This window comes from Vigna angularis, chromosome 1 (assembly GCF_016808095.1).
Source record: "Vigna angularis cultivar LongXiaoDou No.4 chromosome 1, ASM1680809v1, whole genome shotgun sequence".
NCBI classification, from domain to species: domain Eukaryota; kingdom Viridiplantae; phylum Streptophyta; class Magnoliopsida; order Fabales; family Fabaceae; genus Vigna; species Vigna angularis.
Window position 1 is genome coordinate 52,307,651 of NC_068970.1, and position 21,879 is coordinate 52,329,529.

Genomic DNA, 21,879 nt, shown 5'->3' on the forward strand with positions numbered 1-21,879 from the left:
GACAACTTCTAATCCTTCCAAAATACAATAAAAATAAATAAGGAAAGCAATAAAATGTTTGGGGAAACAAGAAATTGAATCTGGCAGAGCCGGTTAGACAATTTCTAATCCTTCCAAAATACAAAAATAAACAACTAATAACATACAAATGGCATAACATAATCAACATCACATTTTACAACTATCACACTTGGATATCAACACAAAAGCATACTCTCATTTAAATTCAAGATCATACAGAAACAAAATACTCCATATTCAAGATTTAAGATCAGACAAAAGTAAAATATAGCATATTCAAGACTCAAGATAATACAAAGGGAAATACTCAAAGTTAGCTCCCCTTACCTCTATTCCAGACTTAGTTTCCTCTTCTCAAACCGTTCTCCAGAAACTTCCAGAATTTCCCCTCTTCAACTAGAATTTACTCCAACTCTCTTCTCTCACAATTTCTCTAGAATTTTGGTGTAAATTTTCAGCCTTCCCCCTTGGCTATTTATAGTAAAAAAATTTACTATTCATTTTTACTATTCATTTGTACTATTCATTTTTTTATTCATTTTACTATTACAAAAATAATTTTTTATTTGCAAATTGGTGAATTCTGATCTCAAAGCTACGTGTAACACTTATCCTTTCCAAAAATAATTTTTTTTTACTATTCACTTTTTACTATTCACAATTTACGATTCACTATTTTTTTTTTATTAATAATTTTTTTTTTATCTAGTATCTAACTTACAAATATTTTCAAGGATCTTACAAAATGAAATTGAATTTAAACATGACATTGATAAAGTTTTGGATGCTTTGCCTCAGTTGATAAATCCACGGACCGATCGTTCACGATGACGACTTGGACTGCGGCTATAGCTCCGCCTTCACTCGTCCTTCCTATATGTCCGCTCGGGACTTCTTCGCAAATATCCTTCCCTGGGGAGGCTTCTTGTTTCCTTTATAAACCTACGGAGGTGTCCCGCCCGAACGAGACTCTCTATTTCATTTTTAGTGTGATGCAGTCTTCTGTAGTGTGTCCATGATTCTGATGGTACCGGTAACTCTTCCTTTCATCTGCGTTCTTTGGAGATGGTTTCCTTCAAGGTGTGAGAAGTTTCGCGTTTAGGGCTTCTTCAAGAACTTTTCCCTTAGGTGCATTGAGGGCAGTATAATGGTGAAACTTGAACGTTCGGGGAAGCTCCCCACTTTTATCATTGTTGCCGAACGGTCGCTTGTCGTCCCTTCTACTCCCGCCTACATCAGCCTCTTGTTGCCGCTTCCTTTGTGACAATTGCATCTCCTCCATACGGATGAACTCAGTTGCTCTCTCTTGGAGCTCTTCCATCGTTTTTGGTGGTCGTGAATACAATTTTTCAGCAAAGTATCCTAGCCTTAAGCATGTAGGCAAATTGTTAATGATAAAAGAGTGATTGACCTCTTTAACTCGTCGTGCGGTTTCAGTATACTTTTCATAAAGGCCTTCAAAGTTTCCCCTTTCTCTTATTTAGTATTTACCAATTCTGTCGGTGTTATCTCCTGTTTTCGATTGGAGGCGTATTGCCTTCTAAAGAGGGTTTCCATAGTGGCAAAGCAATCCACTATGTTCAGAGGAAGAGTGTTGTACCATTCCAATGCCTCTTCCTTGAGTGATAATGAGAAGGCTCTGCACATGACCGGATCGCTGTTTGTATAGAATGTCATTGCATTACCGAACGTCCTTAGGTGATCTTCCAGATCAGCTGAACCATCATACTTATCCAATGCGGCTGAGTTTTTTCTGGCATTGGAGTTTGCATGATGGTCGCCGTAAAGGGAAGTAATGATAAATTGGTAGGTCGAACGGTCTGCAGGGGTGTTGGTTCCCTTCTACCTCGACCGTTCGGGTTGACGTGATTATGGCTTGCTTCGTTGTCATTATCTCGATTTGACGCGGACCGCTCGGGAGGAACCCGTTCGACCCTTAGCGCCGCCATCTCCTCTGCATGCCTCCGCTGCATCTCTTGTTGTGCATGTGCCTGCGCTTGTATGGTCTACACCTATGCCTCAATATAGGCTTATAACTCTTTTATTAAATCTCTGGTGCTCTGCTCTTCCATATTTCTTGTGCTCACCATTGGGTATCTTCAGCTTGCTCTTGGCCCCACGATAGGCGCCAAAATATTTCGGTGGGGTTTGTGAGACCGAGACACTAACCTTCGACTTGTGTGTTCCGCTTGTACGTTCCAATTTAGAACGATGAGTTTTCCCTTTGGACAGGAGGGAGATGTACCTACAAAAGACACTCTGACGCTCAAGTTAGGAGCGGTTTAATGAATTGGACTATATTTTATTATCATAGGCCATTGTCCCTTTACTTGGGCATTAACTCTATATTTATAGGGTTTATAGCAATTAAGCTGATTAATTCATATTTGATATGGCAATAAATCCAATAATACTTGCTAACATACCTGCTAACTGTCCATTAATATCATATTCTTGTGCAATATGACCTGCCAATCAGTCATAAATAGCGTATATTTGCATTTAATATGGTCATTAAACGTATTAATTGACTATTAATGATATTTACCTTTCCTGATTGGTGTATCTGACAGTTGATCGATCACTAGGTATAGTACACATATTCTGAACAAATTTTCAAAACAATATTTTCTAAAAATATTTGAATCTTTTCCTAATATTTAAAAGCACGAATAATATGCAGATCGATATTGTTTTATATTCAAATTTACTTGTTTTTTATTCAATAACAGTCCTGAAACTTCTGATACACTGTTATGAACTAATGGCAAAATCTCTAAATCGACTTCATCTATGTTATGGTGCTAAAGATATGAGGTCATTCAGCTATGACCTTGTTTTTAGAGGCTGCAAATCTGTCTTTCCCTCACGTATTGAGCGGCACACGGTTTGTTTCCATAACAGGAGACACCTAATTTCCATGTTAAGGAAGAGTTCATAAATCCAGTTCTAAAAAAATTTAATTAATTATTCATTAACAATATCGAAACCATTAAAGAAAATCAAGTGCAAAGAATTTGTGTACCTAAAAGAATAAAATATTTCGTCATTTGATTTGTTTAAGCAAAAAGTTAGTATCTTCTAGCTATTTGTAGATGTGCTAGTTCAACAACTCCACAATCATATATGTCATATGTGTGTAAGTTTCTGAACAACAATAATTAAGACACGGGGATGGATGTAACACTCATATTAACAAAGATAGTGCATCCAACTAGATGTAACAAATATATTCGGGCAGCATACTCTCATTGTTGTGGCTCACACACTCATCATAAATGTTTCTTAGCTAGCTCAGTCTCACTTTTAAAACACGTGCTTCTGTGCTCTCAGCACCAACCCTCCCACGATCCACGCCTACAAGCTATAACTTCTCGATATTACAAAATTGTTCTATAACCGAGAGGTGCTACAACAACGACATATCATCTAGTGTCACCGAAATCTCACCCACAGAGAGATTAAAAGTGTAAGTGTTATCTCTTAGTGAATGCCAACAATTAACCCTTGTTGGCGTAGTCATACCAAATATCGGCGAAAGGCATCAAATCAAAATTCAACACAAATTGTTGAATTCTCTTGTCTTATGGTCCAAATCTATTTAACTTTTTACATTGAGAGATTAACTTATCTTTCCTCAATCCTACACAATAACATTTATTATAAATTTTATTGAAAATAAACAATAGCCATTAAAATTCAAGTTTTGCATTAACTTGACTCTTCCATAAGACATAAGCAACATGTTCACCATAATGGGTCAATATGAAAGTATCTATTAGATCTCCTGTAAATTTTTTACAAAAGTGACAAGAATCAAAGGTGCATCTACTTATTGGGGAAAGAGTTCTTCACATGGTGAAGGGAGGAAAAGATCTAAAGCTTCAGTGAAGAAGCTGATATTGGTGTTCATGTAGAGGAACATCCAGTTGAGCAGCATCATGTTAAAGAGGAAAAGTATGAGGACGTTCCTCAAGTAAAAGAGGAAGTTGGTGGATTTGTAGGAGGCCTACATGATACTTCCCTACTGATGCATTATGTTGAACATGTTGCTTATGCCTTATGGTAGAGTCAATTTAGTGCAAAAATTGAATTTTAATAACTATTGTTTAGTTTCAATAAATTTTATATTAAATATTATTGTTCCGTGGTGAGAAGGTAGTATAATTCTGATAGACAGTCTAAGATGACCTTATATCGATTAACAATTGCATAGTCAATGTCTAATACAGTCATCTACTTGTTTACATTAGATTGGAAGGAATAAAAGAAAGTGTTACGAAAGAAGAAGAAAAGAAATAATAAAAACGACTTCAATATAGGAACATGTAATTGTTTTTTTAGATGAAGATTCATTTGTTAAGTGCAAGGCATCTACGTGTTCAAAATATGTCGGCTCATGCTTTGTAGACCTTTCTGTTCGTTGAAGTTTACTCTTTTGTGCATCCTTTGTTTCACTGTATGAAATGGAGGTACCATAAATGTCATTACAGGATAAACAATGTCAAGTAACTTTTGCTTGATGGTGATTTTACCTCCTATGTCAACCTCATTGAATTGTTCCTAAAACATATGAAGTTCATGTTCAATGGATAACTCTGGTTAGGATTCATTTAATTCAATATTTGAAAAACTTAATCTCCTCCACATTATACGAATTTCAGCCAAAAAGATTACCCGATGGTCATATCGTGCTAATTCATAAGCACAAGGCTCATATGAATTGGTCAATACACCTACTCTAATAAATGTAGTTATCATGATCCAACATCATCATAAACTGTTGCAATTCAATTCTCGACCCTCTCAATGATCGTTTGCACACATACCTTGCATTATAGATTTGTTTAATCGTTATGACATTACGATCATTATTTTCTTTTAAACTTGATAAAATATTTACAGATGTAACTTGAGTCTTAGTCATATCAGTAAGTAATGATTGTTCACTGAGATTTAACCTCCCAGCAAAAGAGTGACTAATTAAACTTTTAGCCAAATCCTAGTTGTGATATTCTCACATATGACTTTTAAGAATTATTTATCACCATTAGAAGATGATTTGCCCTTTAACTGAAAAGGACAATCACATTTTCGAGTGTTGTATACAGTAGGCTACACATCAGGTTTTTATTTCCTATACTTTCCACATCTTTCACATCCAAGCAAGACAAATTGTCTTCCTTCCTCGTTCACTAGTAACTTTGTCGGATCTTATAGTTATCACAACAAAACCAAGATTATGTGCAATCCTTCTAGTCCATTGAATTAAGTCGTCACGAGAGCGAAATATTTCATTTGTTGTAAAATTATTTGTTAAATCTCCTTCCGCCACTTCATTTATGAAAGATGAAAAATCTGATATAAAAACAAAAATTTACTTGAGAATCCATACCATAAAGATATTCTTCCATTTTAAACAATATTCACCTATATCATAATATGCACCCCTTACTATCAAACATCATTGATAATAATATAATAATTAAATAATATTAATATGAAAAATCACCTAAAAAGTTATTCATAAATCTAAAATAATAAAACTTTTAATTACTAACAATTCATTACATTAATAATAAATTGAAATTAAAAAGAAACGTAAAATACTAAAAATTTAAAAATAACAAACGAAGTCCTTAAACGAATTTCAAAATTCGTTGAAAGCCTTTGAAATATCCATTAATAGATTTCAAAATTCATTTATGTCTTCAACGAATTTCAAAATTCGTTAGTTTTCTCAACGGATTTCAAAATCCGTTAAAGCCTGCCATTTAAACATCATGCACCTATTAACGCGATTATTTTTCTCTACTTCTCCATGAGACGATCACAAACTTTAGGACCATAACCTCCCTCTACAACCAAAGACGAAATGAGGCCTCCTACACACTCACTTTTCACCACAAACACAACAAATTTTGAATCACAAACACAACCACACTGGAAGAAAAAAAGTAGTGAATAAAAGCAAGTGAACAAGAAGAGTTAGTAATGAATAATGATCAGAAGAGCACAAGGTGCAAGTATACAAAGAAGTCAATAAATATGAAAGTAATTAGGTTAGTATACAATAAATGAACTTTTTACCAACTTTATTTATTTATTTTTTTAAATTAACCGGGAATATTTAGGGAAAGTAGAGGTGTTGAGAGAAATTAGTGGAGGTGCAGATAGAAACGTCCACTTTGTAATTAATCACTCCACGTAGGAGTGGGCCAAAAATGTTATTGGTCCAATCTTATCCTCTTCTACACTAATTTAGTCTATTAAAAATCCATTTAATTAAATATAATTTTTATTTTTGACCTATATTTAATATTTTTTTCTAATCAGGTTTTTATTTTAGTTGTATAAATTTTAAAAGTTGAAAAATCCAAATTATATTCATATCAAAATAATCTGTACCCTAAACCTAATTTCAAGCACCACAACCCCAAACCTTCTTCACTATTCTCTGTTTTAAGATTTTGAGATAAACCCTAAACCTTCTTCACTATTTCTTCTTTTTGATTCACTCGAAATTTTAGTGGTCAACCAAAGATAAATCTAATTGGTAATCTTAAATCTTTAATATATGTTTATGTATGTGTTTCTCTTTCCATTCATTCTTTTGTTGGAATTTGTTTCAGAAAACGCACGTTGTTGCCACTATTGCGCTGCTGGGTGTGGTGGGGTTCGCCGGAGATTAAGATCGAGACTAGTGCACTGCGTGTTAGGAAGGTTGTTGTTGTTACAAGGTATGTTTCGTTCTTTCACCGTTAGAAACTCCTGTATCTGGGGCTGACATGAACTTGCTTCATATTACCAGCATCATTAAGATGCTTAATCGAGATGGATGAATAGAACTTGCTTGATATTACAAATTTAGCGTGTCACAAACCAACTGATATTAGTAATGGATGAATGAAAGTTGCATCCTGATGCTACTTGAGTGAGATGATTATACAATAACTAAATGGAGCTCTAAAGTATTCAGAACATAGTATAAGATACTGAATGCCTCCTGCTTCTAAATGGGGACATGGATGCTGATATTTTAGAAGCACTTTTCTCGTAGTTCAATCTATAAATAATAACTTTTTTCTTTTCTTTTTGAAGCTTTGTCTAATTGTACCTTCTACAATTAAACCGATGATTAACAGATATGGATTAAAAATATGGTGTATTTTAGGTGATGATAAACTCTTTACCCTGATATCTTTGTGGCAAAGTGAAAGCAAGCACCAGACCACCTCACACTGTGTTAAAGGTTTGTAACTAAGTTAGCTTGCTGTCCAACTCTGTCTTCAAATAATTGCTGTGAAGTTAAACTACATGTTTGTTGCTTTAAATCAAGTATTTCCCTCATGTCCAATCAATTAAGCTTTTATCTACTACCATAAACATTTTTAAAGACTTTATCTGATTTCATATTTAATATTCTGGCACACAATAGTCTCTAGGACTTAAAGCACGAATAATATGCCGATCGATCTTGTTTTATATTCAAATTTACTTGTTTTTTATTCAATAAGAATTAGTGCTGAATAACAGTCCTAAAACTTCTGATACATTGTTATGAACTAATGGCAAAATCTTAAAATCAAGTTCATTTCTGTTATGGTGCACATGAAAACTAAGGGGGTGGAGAAAAAAAAATTGTCTTCTTTATTTTATGTTTTTTCAATACCAACAGGGTGCCAATAGTTATTAGGGCCTGGGCTTTAGTTATAAAATCAAAGCCCAAATCTCTCCGATAAACCCAAGGGCAAGTCCCTCTATGTAGGATTTATCATCTACTTTCTCCGTTCTGCATTCCTTCTGGGGTATCAAAATCTGCAGCTTCAACTACGCAGGTGTTTGCATAGAATGGGGAAAACGGCATACAAGAGGTTGCTGGGAAGCCAGAGCTTCCGGCAACGCCTTCTTCTTGCTACTCTCTCTTCAACTCCCGTTCTCATTGAAGACATTCGTGCTGACGAGACATGGCCAGGTCTCCGCAACCACGAGATTTCGCTTCTCCGTCTCTTCGAAACTGTCTGCGATGATTGCCACGTAGAAATCAACGAAACTGGTATTTTTTTTAATTTCGTTTTATTTTTATTTTTCAATCAGGTTTAGTTGCAGTAACACAACCACCACCACAACCAGATGATTGCTTATTCATTTTATTTGGGTTGAACAGGTACCAAATTAAAGTACAAACCTGGAACTATTATCGGTGGCAGGCAACACAGTGCGCACGATTGTGGCGTCTCGCGCTCCATTGGCTATTTTTTGGAGCCACTCATTGTGTTGTGTTTGTTTGCCAAACATCCCCTCACCATTAGGCTCAAAGGTATAGTAGTTATAATAATTAGATTCTATTTTGAAACCTATCTCTGAAGGACCATTTACAAGATATTTTGATGGTTTAAATTATAACTTTTTTTGAATATTGTTTATCAGGAATTACAAATGATTCTAAGGATCCATCGGTTGATATCTTCAAGTCTACTGCTTTACCCATATTGAAGCGCTTTGGAGTTCCCTCTGAAGGCATGGAGCTTAAAATAGAGAGTCGTGGATTACCTCCCAATGGTGGTGGCGAAGTTATTTTATCACTTCCTGTTGTTCAGAGTCTATCTGTAAGTTTCTGATTCTTTTGATGATTTCGATTATTTAAACTTTGTTGTTATCTTATATTTTCTTCCTGGCAGGCTGTTAGTTGGATTGATGAAGGTTTTGTGAAGAAAATTAGAGGAACTACCTTTTCAACCAGAGTGTCTGTTCAGTTTGAAAATAGCATGATTAAAGCTACCCGTGGAATAATCAATCCACTGGTTTCTGATGTGCACATTTTCTCTGATCACAGATCAGGTCCTCAGGCTGGAAAGTATGATTCCTTCCACTCAGTGGAATTTGTTAAATATTGAATTTCAATTTTGGAAATATATTGGTAGTAATTGGGTAAGTCATAGTATTGTAACTCCTTTGGTTGGGCATTCTCTCGTTCAGTTCGCCTGGCTATGGGATTTCTCTTGTTGCGGAAACTACTTCTGGTTGCTTCATCTCTGCAGACACCGCCGTTTCTCATGCGAGGGATGATGATACTTCTAGTCTTGCAGATGACGCAAAAGGAGACCTGATGCCTCCAGAGGATATTGGTGTGGCGACTGCCAATTCTTTACTTGGTGAGATAGGTCAAAGTGGGGTGGTAGATTCAACACACCAGGTTAGTATGTAGGCAGTTTCTTTCTTCCCTTTTAACGTTTTTATATCAAGTGATAGGTACTGGTATTAAACGCGTAGAAATATGGACAGAAACTTCTTACTGATATGGAAGTTTTGATTCTAGTCGACTGATGGTAATAGATAGAATGTAGAAGTAGACTCCTACAATAGAGAGAAAAATATATGGAACCTAAAAAAAGTAAAGAAAATGCATCAGGAATGCACTCTCCCAGGAAGTGTGCTGACTCAAATGTTATGGTGCTAGAATACGTAGCTACTAGTTCAATTTTATTGTCTTGCACGTGGGTTTGTAGGGCTCGTGTATATGATAAAGTTTAATTCCTTTTTGGAATTTTGGATTCCCCTAATATTTTTTTTATTGTTTTGGTTTATAGGGCTTGCTTTTTCTTCTTTGTGCACTATGCCCTCAAGATGTTTCAAAGGTTCGCGTTGGAAAACTTTCCCAGCACGGGGTTGAAACTCTGAGAAATATAAGGGATTTTCTAAATTTGAAGTTCATTATCAAACCAGAGCCGAACTCACAGTCAGTTTTTCTCAAGTGTGTTGGTTATGGCATGAAGAACCTTTCTCGAAAGGTATCATAAAGTCGTTCAACAGTGTTATAAATCCAAAATACCAAGTCTGAAAGAATTATAATTTTGAAGCCTGGAAAAGATCTTATATAAGATTCAAATTAATTTTAAAACCTTCATCATGTTAAGTGTTCTATAAAATTTGAGTCTTAAATTAATATCTCCTTGTCAATACAATGATTGGATAGGAGATGCTGTAAGATGTTTCGATTGTAGCAAAAGAATGTCCTTTTTTGTTGTGTAATCGATCTTCTATGAAATTGGTTTAGAGCTAGTACATTTAGTTAGAATTGATTCGTGACCAGTTGGATTTCATGCTTTGTATTGACTACATTTCAAGCTAAATGAGAGCATTCAATCAAATTTCTTTAGCTGTTTTATTTATAGCATGATTCCTTATTTATTTGAACTCTACTATGGATTACAGCATGGCATTAGAGATCACCAGACTTAAAAACACGTGAATGCAGTGCAAAAGAAAATATCTTTTATGTAGTAATTTTTATTTATCTATTAAAATATTGACATGTTATTTTGTAAATTTCTTGAATAATTTTTAAATATTTTATTTACTTGAAATCTTTATTCTTTTAAGAGAAGACTCGTTATTTAATATTTTAAGTATTTTAGCTATAATTCTTGTCCCATTGCTATTACTTGTGAAAGTCACCTGAGATTATCTCCATTATCTATTTTATTAAGCTAACATTTTATACTAAAATTAATTACAGTAATAAATTATGTGAAAGGGTTTGGATCTCATTCCCTTAGAAGGTAGTTAATATGTTTGGAGTAAGTATTTAATTGGATTTCAAAATCTCATTAACACAACTTTTACCAATTCAATAAAGCTCATCTCTTTTAATGCATTTCAATTTCCTTCATCACATTAGGCTGGAACAAGTGTCTCTACATATTTACTCAGTCTGGTTCATATCCTTGCCTTTGGTGAACATAATTACAAAATTTTAACTTTTTAATTAGATAAAGTATTTTAATCATTCGTAAATATAAAAAAATATTTTAGTGTCTAATAATTCAAAAACATTACCTAGTGATTTTTTAATCGATGTTAGTTGAAATTATTTTTCAGTCAAAATTTATTAATATTTTTATATTTAATGCAATCAAAATTTTTATTATTTACATTAATTAAGATTATTTTTAATTCACATTTACCATAAATATTTTGTTGTCATATGTTAAGTTATCTTTTAATAATATTGATTAATATTTTTTTTGGCTAACGTATCAACCAATGTAGGCTGAAAATCTTTCTTGAGTGACTAATAAAAAATAATTTTAATAACGGTGGATTGAAAGTTTTTCTTATCAACATTTTAATGACTTTGGATAAAAAATAATACATAACACAAGTGACATTGACAAAACAATCTCTGTAACTAATGTAGATTATATCAGTTGCATTGGCTACTACTTAACCAATGTAGATTGAAAATAAATTTAATATAAATTGATAAAGAAAAAACAATTCCAACAATATTAATAGAAAAATAACTCATATTTACATTGACAGAAAAATTCTAACTTATATCGACTAAAAAATAGTTTTATTATAAAAAATATTTAGATTGGCATTAATTAAAATACAATCTTGTCAACGTTCCACATGATCTCTATCAAAATCAATTCAATGATGTGTTAGTTACTAGAGGTCAAAATGACAATTTTCTAAACGAAACCAAATCTTAAAAATAATAAAATAAAAAATATAGATCAAAAGAAATAAAAGAACTAATTAGAAATTTAACTTTTTTAAATACAATTTCAATTTTTATGATTTTAAATAATTATATTATTCTGACAAATTTTTTAATTTTTTTAATTTTCATTTCAAACAATATATTTTACAATATAACTAGAATTACTCGAGCATGATAATGATATGTCGTTTTTTCAGGCACCTTCAATCGTTTTGTCTTGCATTTTTAATTTTTGAAAATAGTTTTCAATAAATAAGATTATGTTTCTCTTCATAAAAAACAAGTGCGTGAAAACCTATATTCTTCGCAAGCTTCAACGAACTTTGAAACTCGTTGAAAGACTAGGAATGAATTTCAATATCCGTTTCGATTTTCAACAAATTTTGAAATTCATTAAAACTTTTAAAAATTCTTTTAACAGATTTCGAAATTTGTTGAAGCCTTAAAAAAAAAACTTTCAACAAATTTTAAAATTCGTTGAAAAAAAAATCTTTCAACAAATTTCGAAATTTATTAAAGCCTTTGAAAAATTCTTTAACGAATTTCGAAATATGATGAAGTCTTCAAAAAATACTTCAACGAATTTGAAATCCGTTGAAGCACAAAAGATAGTGGTGTAGGATTTTTTGAATTGTAGAGAGAGAAAAACTTTAAAAAGAGTTACTTTAAATTAAGGTTTAATCATTTGTCAAGTCTTTTTTTTTGCTGGAAATATCAAATAAGTTCCTTAGTTTTTTTTTTTGTCTCAATTGGATCCTTATTTTTGTAAAATTGTTCTAATTAGACCCCTACTATTAAATTGGGCTAACAGTGTTAGAATCTTGTTAAGATGACATGTTAATTTTATGTTTTTTAAATGACGTGGCAAGTTATTAAATAGTTATACCTTAGTTTGACGTGAATTTTTGTTGTTTTTTTTAAATTAAAAAATTTAGAAAAGTTAATTGAACTTAATTGTTTCTAAAAGTTAGGGATTTCCACCTTGCACCAGCCATCATCCTCCTCCATTAACCCTTTTGTGCCACTATTTCCACCTTGCACCAGCCACCATTAACACTGCTCAGCCACAAAACCAAAACTGCAAAAACCCAGAAACTAGGAAGCCATTATCAAACTCGCATTTTCCCACCAGAATCGCTAAACTCAGTTCGTATCGCCATGGAGATCACAACAACAACCTAAATCGAAACCACGAATCCACCATCCACCTCCACTTGAACCACTGAAACGCAATAATCCAAGACACAAAGCTCAAACCCAACCTCTAAAAGCTCGATTCACGCATCATAACTCAATCTTCGAACAACGTCGTCGTGAAATCGCGCCTTCTTCATGGCAATCTGCACCCAAATCGTGATTCGGGACAACCATCTTCTCAATGCGACAGAACCCCAAATCGCGCAGCCATGGAACCCTTAGACGCGAGTTCTCCATCGCGCATCTTCGCAGCACATCACCATCGTCAATCTTCCTACATATGCAATCCAAAATCATGCAACCATCTTCTCCAGGGAACCCTTGTGTCTTCTCCTTCTACAAACAAAAGCCACACAAAATACAAAATCCCCTTCATCTCGTGCATCAGACCTGCAAAAAGGCCCAAGCAATAGAACCAGAAAATCCCCAATCTCCATCGCGAGCTGCAGCGCTGTGAGCATTTGCATTAATCAACTACGACCCAAATTGCGCTACCACCATGAAACCATATTCAAACCACCAAGTGAAACCCATAAACCCAAATCGCATCTCTACCAAGACGTAGAAACCACTTGCAGCAACACCTTCATTTTCCCAACTTCCAACAACACAAGGTTCCACACCTCACCAAAAAGACCAAAGCCCTAATTTCTTCGAAACCTCACGCTCAAATTCAAACTATTACAAGCCTTAATTTTCACTTTCTCTAATTGATTCACAGTTCGAACAAACTAACATTTTTTTCGCCAATGAACCCAAATTCAAAGAAAAACTCATTTTTTCTCAATTTCTTTTCGTATTTCCTAATTCGAAGAAAGGGGCTGAATTTAAATAAATTTTCCCCAATTTTTTTAATTAAAAATTATTAATTTCCACGTCACAATCACCTTATTAACATATTGGGTTAAATATGTTTTTAGTCCCTAAACTATTGGCCGTTTTTGGTTTTCGTCCCTCTTTCAAAATAAGGTACAATTTGGTCCTCATTCTTTTCGAAACGTTCGTTTTAGTCCTCGAAAACTAACACCGTTAAAAATTTGGTCCTCATTTAGTCAACAAAATGAGGACTAAAACCAAAGTTTCGAGGACTAAAACGAACGTTTCGAAAAAAATGAGGACCAAATTGTACCTTATTTTAAAAGAGGGACGAAAACCAGAAACGACCAATAGTTTAGGGACTAAAAACATATTTAACCCTTAACATATTACCTAGACCACGTAATTTAAAAAACACTATCAACACACCACGATACGTTAGTCTAACGGCGTTGCTCCAATTTAACGACAAACCTTTAATTGTACCAATTTTACAAAAATTAAAACCCAATTGAGATGAAAAAAAAGTAAAAGGAACTACATGATATTCTCATCAAAAAAATATGCCAAATGATTAAACCTTAAATTTTTTTTTACGGAAGACAGTTTTGAAATTTTAAAAATATTTGGAAATGAAAAAAGAAATTGTTGGAGGTGTAGGGAGAAATGCTCCGACGTTAGTTGTTTACTTTTGTTTTTCAAATTTGTATTAAACAATTATACAATTATTATTATATTTAAATAAATTATTTGTTTATATAATTACATTTAAGTATTATAATTGTGTATAATTATAAATATAATATTTAAATAAAGAGTTAAATAATATGAAAAAATTAAATAATTAATTATAGGTGTTTCTTATAACAAATTAATTAAAAATTAATAATATTATTTTAATATTGATTTTTCATGTTAAAGTAATAGGTTATAAAAAATACCACTAAATTATATTAATAATAACAATAATAATAATAATAAAATTAAAAATAATAATAAAAGATTAAAAAGTAATATTTAGATATCAATTTGTTAGTAAAACAATATTAATATTATTATATGATTAAAGTTTATAATTAAACTTTTTGAGTTATATATTATATTAAAATGATATATATATATATATATATATATATGATTGATAATATTAATAGTAAACAATAATATTTGGATCCATAAGTGAATTATCATCAAGACCAAACAGTCATGTAAATGAATTGGTGGATCATGGATCATAACAATTAACCTTAATGTTGATCAACTTAGATAAAGTGTGATTATCCACTATTGACCGTAATTAAGTCGGTGTTAATAAAAAGCTCACTCCAAAACTTATAAATATATATTTGAGGTAAGAAAGTATGTGATATGCATTTACTATGTTATTGTTGTCTGAACTACCAACGTTTAACTAACTTTGACATCAGAATGCCTTCTAGAGGTACCCTCCGAACGATTCGGACAAGCGGTAACACTAGACTTGGACTTCAGGACTGCTTTTGAACCGTAGACGACTCACTTGACTTTGGATCGTTGACCTTGACCCTACATTCCGAAATATTTTGGCGTCCACCATGGGGTTGAGTATTCAAAACCAACAAATCTTATGGTGACTATAAGGAACATGACGAGCAATGTCGCATTAAAAGAAACAAAGAATCAACCCAACTAGTTGAGGATGATTGAGAACATGCAAAGTCAAATGAAAGAAATGAAACAAAAATATGAATAGGAACTAATGGCCCTTGGGGCTAAGAATGTAGTCATATGCCAAGAGCAAAGTGCTCAGAAGTCGGTGCCTCATGCACCAACCCAACCACAACATCAGTTTGCTCCGATCAGACCTAGAGAACACCCATGTAGGACAATCCACGAGGATAGTAGGAAACACCCGTATGTGTAGACGATCAACACAATTAGTTTGTTGCCTTTCACACCGGCCATCATAGAGACTCTCATGCCCCTAGTTCCTCCAACCTTCGAGAAGTATGATGAATCAATTAATCCACACGAGCATTTGAGGATGTTCGTGAATTAAATGACTTTTTACATCGCAAGTGACCTAGTGTGGTGTATAGCTTTCTCCCCTCCCTCGAAGGAAAAGCTTTGGCATTGTTCAACTTGTTGTTACTCAACTTTGTAAATAACTTTGTGGTCGTTCATTCGTTGTTCGAAACTTATTTTGCCACGAGTCGGTCGCATCATCTAACAACTCATGCCTTGGTGAATCTCAGGCAAGAAAAAGAAGAGTTCCTTCATGCCATCATGGATCATTTCAAGAAGACCGCACGACAAATCACAAATCTCAACCATGAGATAGCTTTACACCATATGCTAACATCCTTGAGGATTGGGCCGTTCGCCGACAACCTATGCATGAGACCAACCAATACCATGAATGAGTTAAGAGAAGGGGTTATAGAGTGCATGTGGGTGAAGGACAAGCAATACTTTTGTATACAGATGAAGTATGAGGCTTCGTCAAGTGAGAATAAGGAAGGAAAAAAAAATCAAACAGTGGCAAGGAAAAGGGAGAGAGTCTCAACCAAAGGACCTATCCAGAGCACCACAGTTCCACTAATATACTCTCGTCAACGCGACTAGAGCCAACATATTAGAAGAGGCTCTAAGCGCTTACTTGATTCCCTTCAAAGAAGGAGGGCTACACCCTAAGGTGATGATTGCAATAAGAATTGCCTATACCATAAAAATATGGGGCATCCCATAAAGGACTATGTCACCCTTCGTGACAAAATTGAGGAGTTGATCCGTGTAAATCACCTCAACAAATACATCAAAATCGAGCGAGAGGATAGGTGTGCTCCTCGCAAGAGAAGTCCCTTGAGGACGAGAGAGTGCTCTCGTCACTCCTTGAGAATTGAGCGATGACAAGACTCCAAGCATAGGAGTAGAAGCAGTAGTAGAGACTACCCCTTTCGCGACTACATCAATACCATCTAGGGAAGGTTCACGGAAGGCAGATCCTCATAGTCAGCGTGCAAGTACCATATCCAGGCATTGAAGATTGTCCATTTGGTGGACAAGAAGCCAAAGTTTATGCCTCCCATCACTTTTACTAATGAAGACTTCAAAGCACCTGATCCCGATTAGAATGACTCCATTAGTCATAACAACTGAGATAACTCGCGATGGGATGAATAAAGTGTTGATCGACCAAGGGAGCTCGGTCAGCATCCTGTATTGGAAGACCTTCTTCAAGATGAACCTCTTAAAAGATCTCATTATGTCATACAATGAGAAAATAGTTGGCTTTGTAAGAGAGAGAGTAAATAATCATGGCTACGTGGACTTGAGGATAAGGTCAGGGATCGATTGAGACAATAAGGAGATGTGGATGAGGTATATCCTGGTGGAGGCTAACACCTCCTATAATGTACTGATCGGGCGGCCATGTCTGGATGCTTTTGGTGCAACAGTTTCCACACCTCACATAGTGATGATGTTTCCATAAATAATCTACATGATGCACGCAAATCAGACAATCATGTGGGAATGTTATGTGACTGGGCTGAAGGTGATACTGTACATTCCCTCGCACAATGCCAAAATATTACTAGTGGCCATGACTAACTTAGATCCTAGGACCAATACAAAGGACTGGATGAAGTTGCAAGGTGAAATCAAAAAATTGGGCTTAGGAAAATAGGAAGGTCAATCAATAAACATCGGCAACGACTTGATTGAAGACCATGAACAAGCTTTGGATAGAGTTTTGAAAGCTTTGGCTTAGGAAAATAGGAAGGTCAATCAATAAACATCCTAAACATCTCATATTCCTGGATAAGCGTGTTCTTCCTTGCGTGCTTTACATCATCAGTACCCTCATGTGTGACTCTGAGGATCTCTCACATTTCTTGTGCTGTCTTACAAACAGAAATTCTATAGAACTCATCAAGCACCACAGCAAAAAAATTATATTTTGAGCCTTAATATCAAATTGGGCTCTCTTATTTTCCTCAGCAGTCCAGTTAAAATATGATTTATCTACTTCCACACCATCAATAGTACTTTTAGGAATATAAGGACCATTTTTTACAGCTTCCCAAATACCACTGTCAATAGACTCTAAAAATATTTTCATTCTTATTTTCCAAAAAGCATAATTTTTCCTCGTAAACAAAGGAGGTCTGTCAATAGGAGCACTGTCAGCAAAAACTTGGTTATGACTGCCCATTTTCGAAAAATTTGAAAAAATATCAAAGCAAGCTTTGATACCAATTGTTGGAACAACCGGTATCGATTTTGCTTCCTCATCTGATTCGCTTGAGCTTGAAGAACTAGAAGCATTTTCTTCCCATGCTATATAAGCCTTCTTCTTCTTGGGAAATTTTCTTTCTTTCTTTTCTTCACTTCTTTTGTTCTTGGGACAGTCGGTCTTTACATGTCCTCTTTCTCCGCATCCATAGCACTTGATGCTTGATGGAGATCCTTGATTTTCCTTTCTTTCTATTCGGAATTTATCCTTTTCTTTTGCTCTCATGAACTTAGTAAACTTCTTTATCATGAGGCTCATGTTTTCCTCATTATCAGAGCCATCATCATCATTTCTTCTTGAACTTTTCATTTGAGAGTATTATAGCTGTGTGCCTAAGGGAAGCTTTCTGTGAGTGAAAATGATCTATGTCATTTGAGAATACAATTTGTCTGAGGAAGTTCTCAAGTGATAGTGTTGCTCTTGTCAAGTCTTGTGAATAGGAAAAGCTCGTGCTTAGTGTGTCTAAGGTCGGAGCGGTTCTCTTCAAGTTGGTTGAGTAGTTTTCTTCTGATTCGTTTGTCAAAGGAAGGTTCTTCCATTCGTTTTTCGAAGGAAGGTGTTTTCTGTTCTTAATCTTTATTCCATATTATTGTAATATGTGAAACAATATTTTAGTGAAAAGGTTAATCATTATTCATAGTGATTAATGACTAAACGTAGAATCTTTTGATTCGAACCAGGATAAAAATCATTTGTGTGATTTTTCTCTTTCCTACACTCTCTAAACCTTTAGCACATCAACTGTTTGTTAAAAGTTTTACAAGAAAATTAAAGGAACCATTTTATTAACCAAACACGCTTTTCCGCTCTTAACAATCGAATTCGTTTTAACTTCGCTGCGCAAAATCGGTACCGACTGTTCCAATACTTAGTTCTTGAGTGATTCAAGAATCCTTGGCTGTAACAAAGGACTTTCCATCCTTTGTATGTTGCCTCCTTTGGAAGAGTGACTATTTGCTTATGTTTATCTTTGTCTCTTTGTTTTTCTTTCTTCTTGATTTATAGAATCTCAATTTCTGTCCAATTTTATCTCTTATTCATAACTTTTGTTCTGTACATCTAAATTGAGTGTTTCTTGAGCCTAATTTGTAATTCAGAACGTGATCTTTTACACTATTTTGGAAACGCCCCAATCGAAGTTTTGTAGCTCAAGGTGTTGATGTTTTGAAATTTTTGTTCTTAATTTTTTTACTAAATTTCGAAATTTCTTTTAAGGTTCCTAAAGATCCTCAATCAGCCTTTTTGTAAATGTGGTTCACATCATCTTGGGGCCAAGCTTTTCAATTGAGGTTGGGGGATGATTTCTCAAATCCTTTCGCTAGTGATGATGACAAATCGGTTGTGATATTTTGATTATCGTCTTTTGAATACAGGAGATGAATATTCTTCTTTTGAAACATATTCTTTGGCGCGACATTAGTCTTCTCTTTTCATATTGTTGTTCAAACTCTTTTTAGCTTCTGCTTTCATTTTCCTCTCGAATATTCTTCTTTTGAAACATATTCTTGGGCCCAAGTTTTTGGTGGGCTGGATAAAATCTTTCGTTGGACGACTTCTATTATCTACTTGTTGACCTGCTCAATCATGTTACAACCGACCTTTGTGACTTGGGAAGGAGAGGTTCCTAAGGAGCAAAGTTGCATTGGCCTATCAAAGGAAGGTCGAGTATCGTTTGGGGACTCGACTCTGGGTCCAAATCTAAGGTGTCATTATCGGGCACAACTTCAACAACTTGAACAATGGTCGATCTTGCCTCAGCTCCATATTGTACGTTTCTTTGTCTAAGGAAGTGTAGCATCCGTTCCAGGTTGACATACTTTGGTGGTGTTGGTCGCCATGGGCGTGGTGAGAACACCCTTGGGCTCCTGTTGCTTTATGCTCGGTCGACTTGTTCCATTCTTCTTGAGTTCAGTGCTAAGAGGGACGCAAATCTTGTCAAATTGGCAGGTTGTCCCTTGTTCGGGTGTTACATTAGTCCTCTTCTTGAACATCATGGTAAGGTTGGAGGGGTGACCCTTTATTTTCGAGGTCGATCATTCATTGTTGAAGTCCATGCAAGTCAACCTACTACTGGTGCGTCAGGCCTCGAGCATGGCGTTGTGCCATCTACTGTTCATCTTGTTGATGAATGAGCGTCAGCGTTTGATGTTGTATGTTCGCCATTGGGTAGTTGTGTGTGGTGACCATGGGAATGTGAGGATGGGGAAGTGTTTTACTAGGCCCCATGGTGGGCACCAATGTTTTTCTTAGATCTTGAGCATAGACCTTTGGAGAGGTGGTGAGATCCTAACGGTGGTCTAAATGTTCCTTTTGTTTGGAAAGGGCCTCCTTGCTATTGAGAGAAGGAATATCCATCTGTGAAGACTTTTCGATGCTCAAAACAATAAGAGAGTTAAGATGTATAAGGGAGAGTGAGAGTGATTATAAAGTGAGTATTCCTTGAAGAATACTAGTTGTATTTATAGAATCAACATGAGTCATGAGCCTATATTCCTATTAGAATAATACTTAATTGTGGAGTATAATAACAACATAATAAATAGTAAGATAATGGTAAATAATAAATAACGTACCAAATTACTGAGATTTAATTATAATATATAAATATGTCTCAAATAGGTGTAGGTTTGAACTTCTCCATAATTAAGAGGCTTAAAAGATCTTATTGGGTCACATTACTTAATATGTCTATTGGACTTGGTAGGAATACATCAAATGTTTATCTTTAAAAAAAACATGCATAATGTGTTATTATAATACTTTTACACAAGATGTCTTAAGGGTGTTGCAAGTCTTAACTAGAGATAAAGACTAATTTATAATATATAAATGAGTGTAAACTTTATCTTACAACTCAATTTTGTATTTAAGATTGAGTTAGAGTTAAACTTCATTTCTTAACATGGTATGAAAGTATGGATTAAAGTATAATAATGAAGTTTATTGTTTGTTAGGTCTATTGTTACACTCGTTACATGTCTTAGTGTGAGGAGGTGTGTTTAAAGTTCTACATCAACAAGAAATAAAAACAATTTATAATTTATAAATAAATACAAACCTCATCTTAGAAATCAATTTTGTACTTTAAGTTAAACTTAAATTCAACTTCTTAACGTATCCTTACACATTAATAAAAGAATTGAAGAGTTCTTCTTCACTTAGCTTTAAAAAAAATGTCTTTATTTCCACTTGTATCTTGAAAGAAAATATTTAATAAAAGCTTAATTCACCGTACAAAAATATCCATAAGAAAATATACTACATCATTTTATGAGAAAATATCACATCATCATTAAGTTTTGTAGATTACTCAAACTACCAATGGTCATGGAGACGAGGACAAAGTATACCTAAATGAAAAAAAGTTAAATATTATTCATATACATATTCACACCCATTTATTGCAGAAATTTTATGTCAAAACGGAAACATAATTAAAAAATGTTCATGAGGACATATTTTTTTTTGTCATCTTTATCTACTATATACTCTACACCTTAAATATATAAATTATATTTTGAATTTAAAAAAACAAATATAAATTTATTTTTATACATAAAAAATTTTCTTAAAAAAATTGTTGAAAATAAACTTTAAAATAAAGATAAAATAATAATAATTGAAGACATGGTCGAATACGAATTTTAATTGCGATGATATTGGAATGTAATTTAAAAAAATAAAAGAAAATATTAAGAAATTAAGAAAAATGAGAATCTTATTCTTTATTTTATTAATTTATACTTTGAAAATGATTAAAAATATAATCCTAACGAAGAAAATATATTTTGTAATAGGAAAAACTTTAGAGTTTATGATTAAAATCTAAATGTTTTTAGCTAGCTTTTGTTTTACGTCTTATAATCAACAATTAATCCTTTTGAATATTAAACCAGCTACTAAAATTAAATTTATGCACAGCTTTTTTTTATCATCAACAATGATTCTTTAAATCATACAAATAAATCTTAAAACTACTTTCTATCTAACATGTTTTAACATAAAACTTATTTCATCATATAACTGATTACACTGAACTTACCTAATTTTGACATTT

General features: G+C 33.8%; 1 protein-coding gene across 2 annotated transcripts; it reads left to right on the plus strand.

Annotated features, from left to right (window-relative positions):
• The first annotated feature begins 6,407 nt into the window (after positions 1 to 6,407).
• LOC108332815 (probable RNA 3'-terminal phosphate cyclase-like protein) lies at positions 6,408 to 10,189 on the plus strand. 2 transcript variants are annotated; one of them, XM_017568118.2, is made up of 9 exons: positions 6,408 to 6,577; positions 6,654 to 6,761; positions 7,196 to 7,273; positions 7,860 to 8,077; positions 8,189 to 8,341; positions 8,452 to 8,630; positions 8,703 to 8,878; positions 9,001 to 9,217; positions 9,612 to 10,189. In XM_017568118.2, exons 4-9 carry the CDS (start codon positions 7,873 to 7,875, stop codon positions 9,819 to 9,821), a joined length of 1,140 nt encoding a protein of 379 aa, XP_017423607.1. In that variant the 5' UTR covers positions 6,408 to 6,577; positions 6,654 to 6,761; positions 7,196 to 7,273; positions 7,860 to 7,872; the 3' UTR covers positions 9,822 to 10,189. The 2 variants fall into 2 exon arrangements, with proteins under 2 accessions (XP_017423607.1, XP_052727541.1); XM_052871581.1 differs by lacking the exon at positions 7,196 to 7,273 and having other exon boundaries at positions 6,417 to 6,577.
• The last annotated feature ends 11,690 nt before the right edge of the window (positions 10,190 to 21,879 follow it).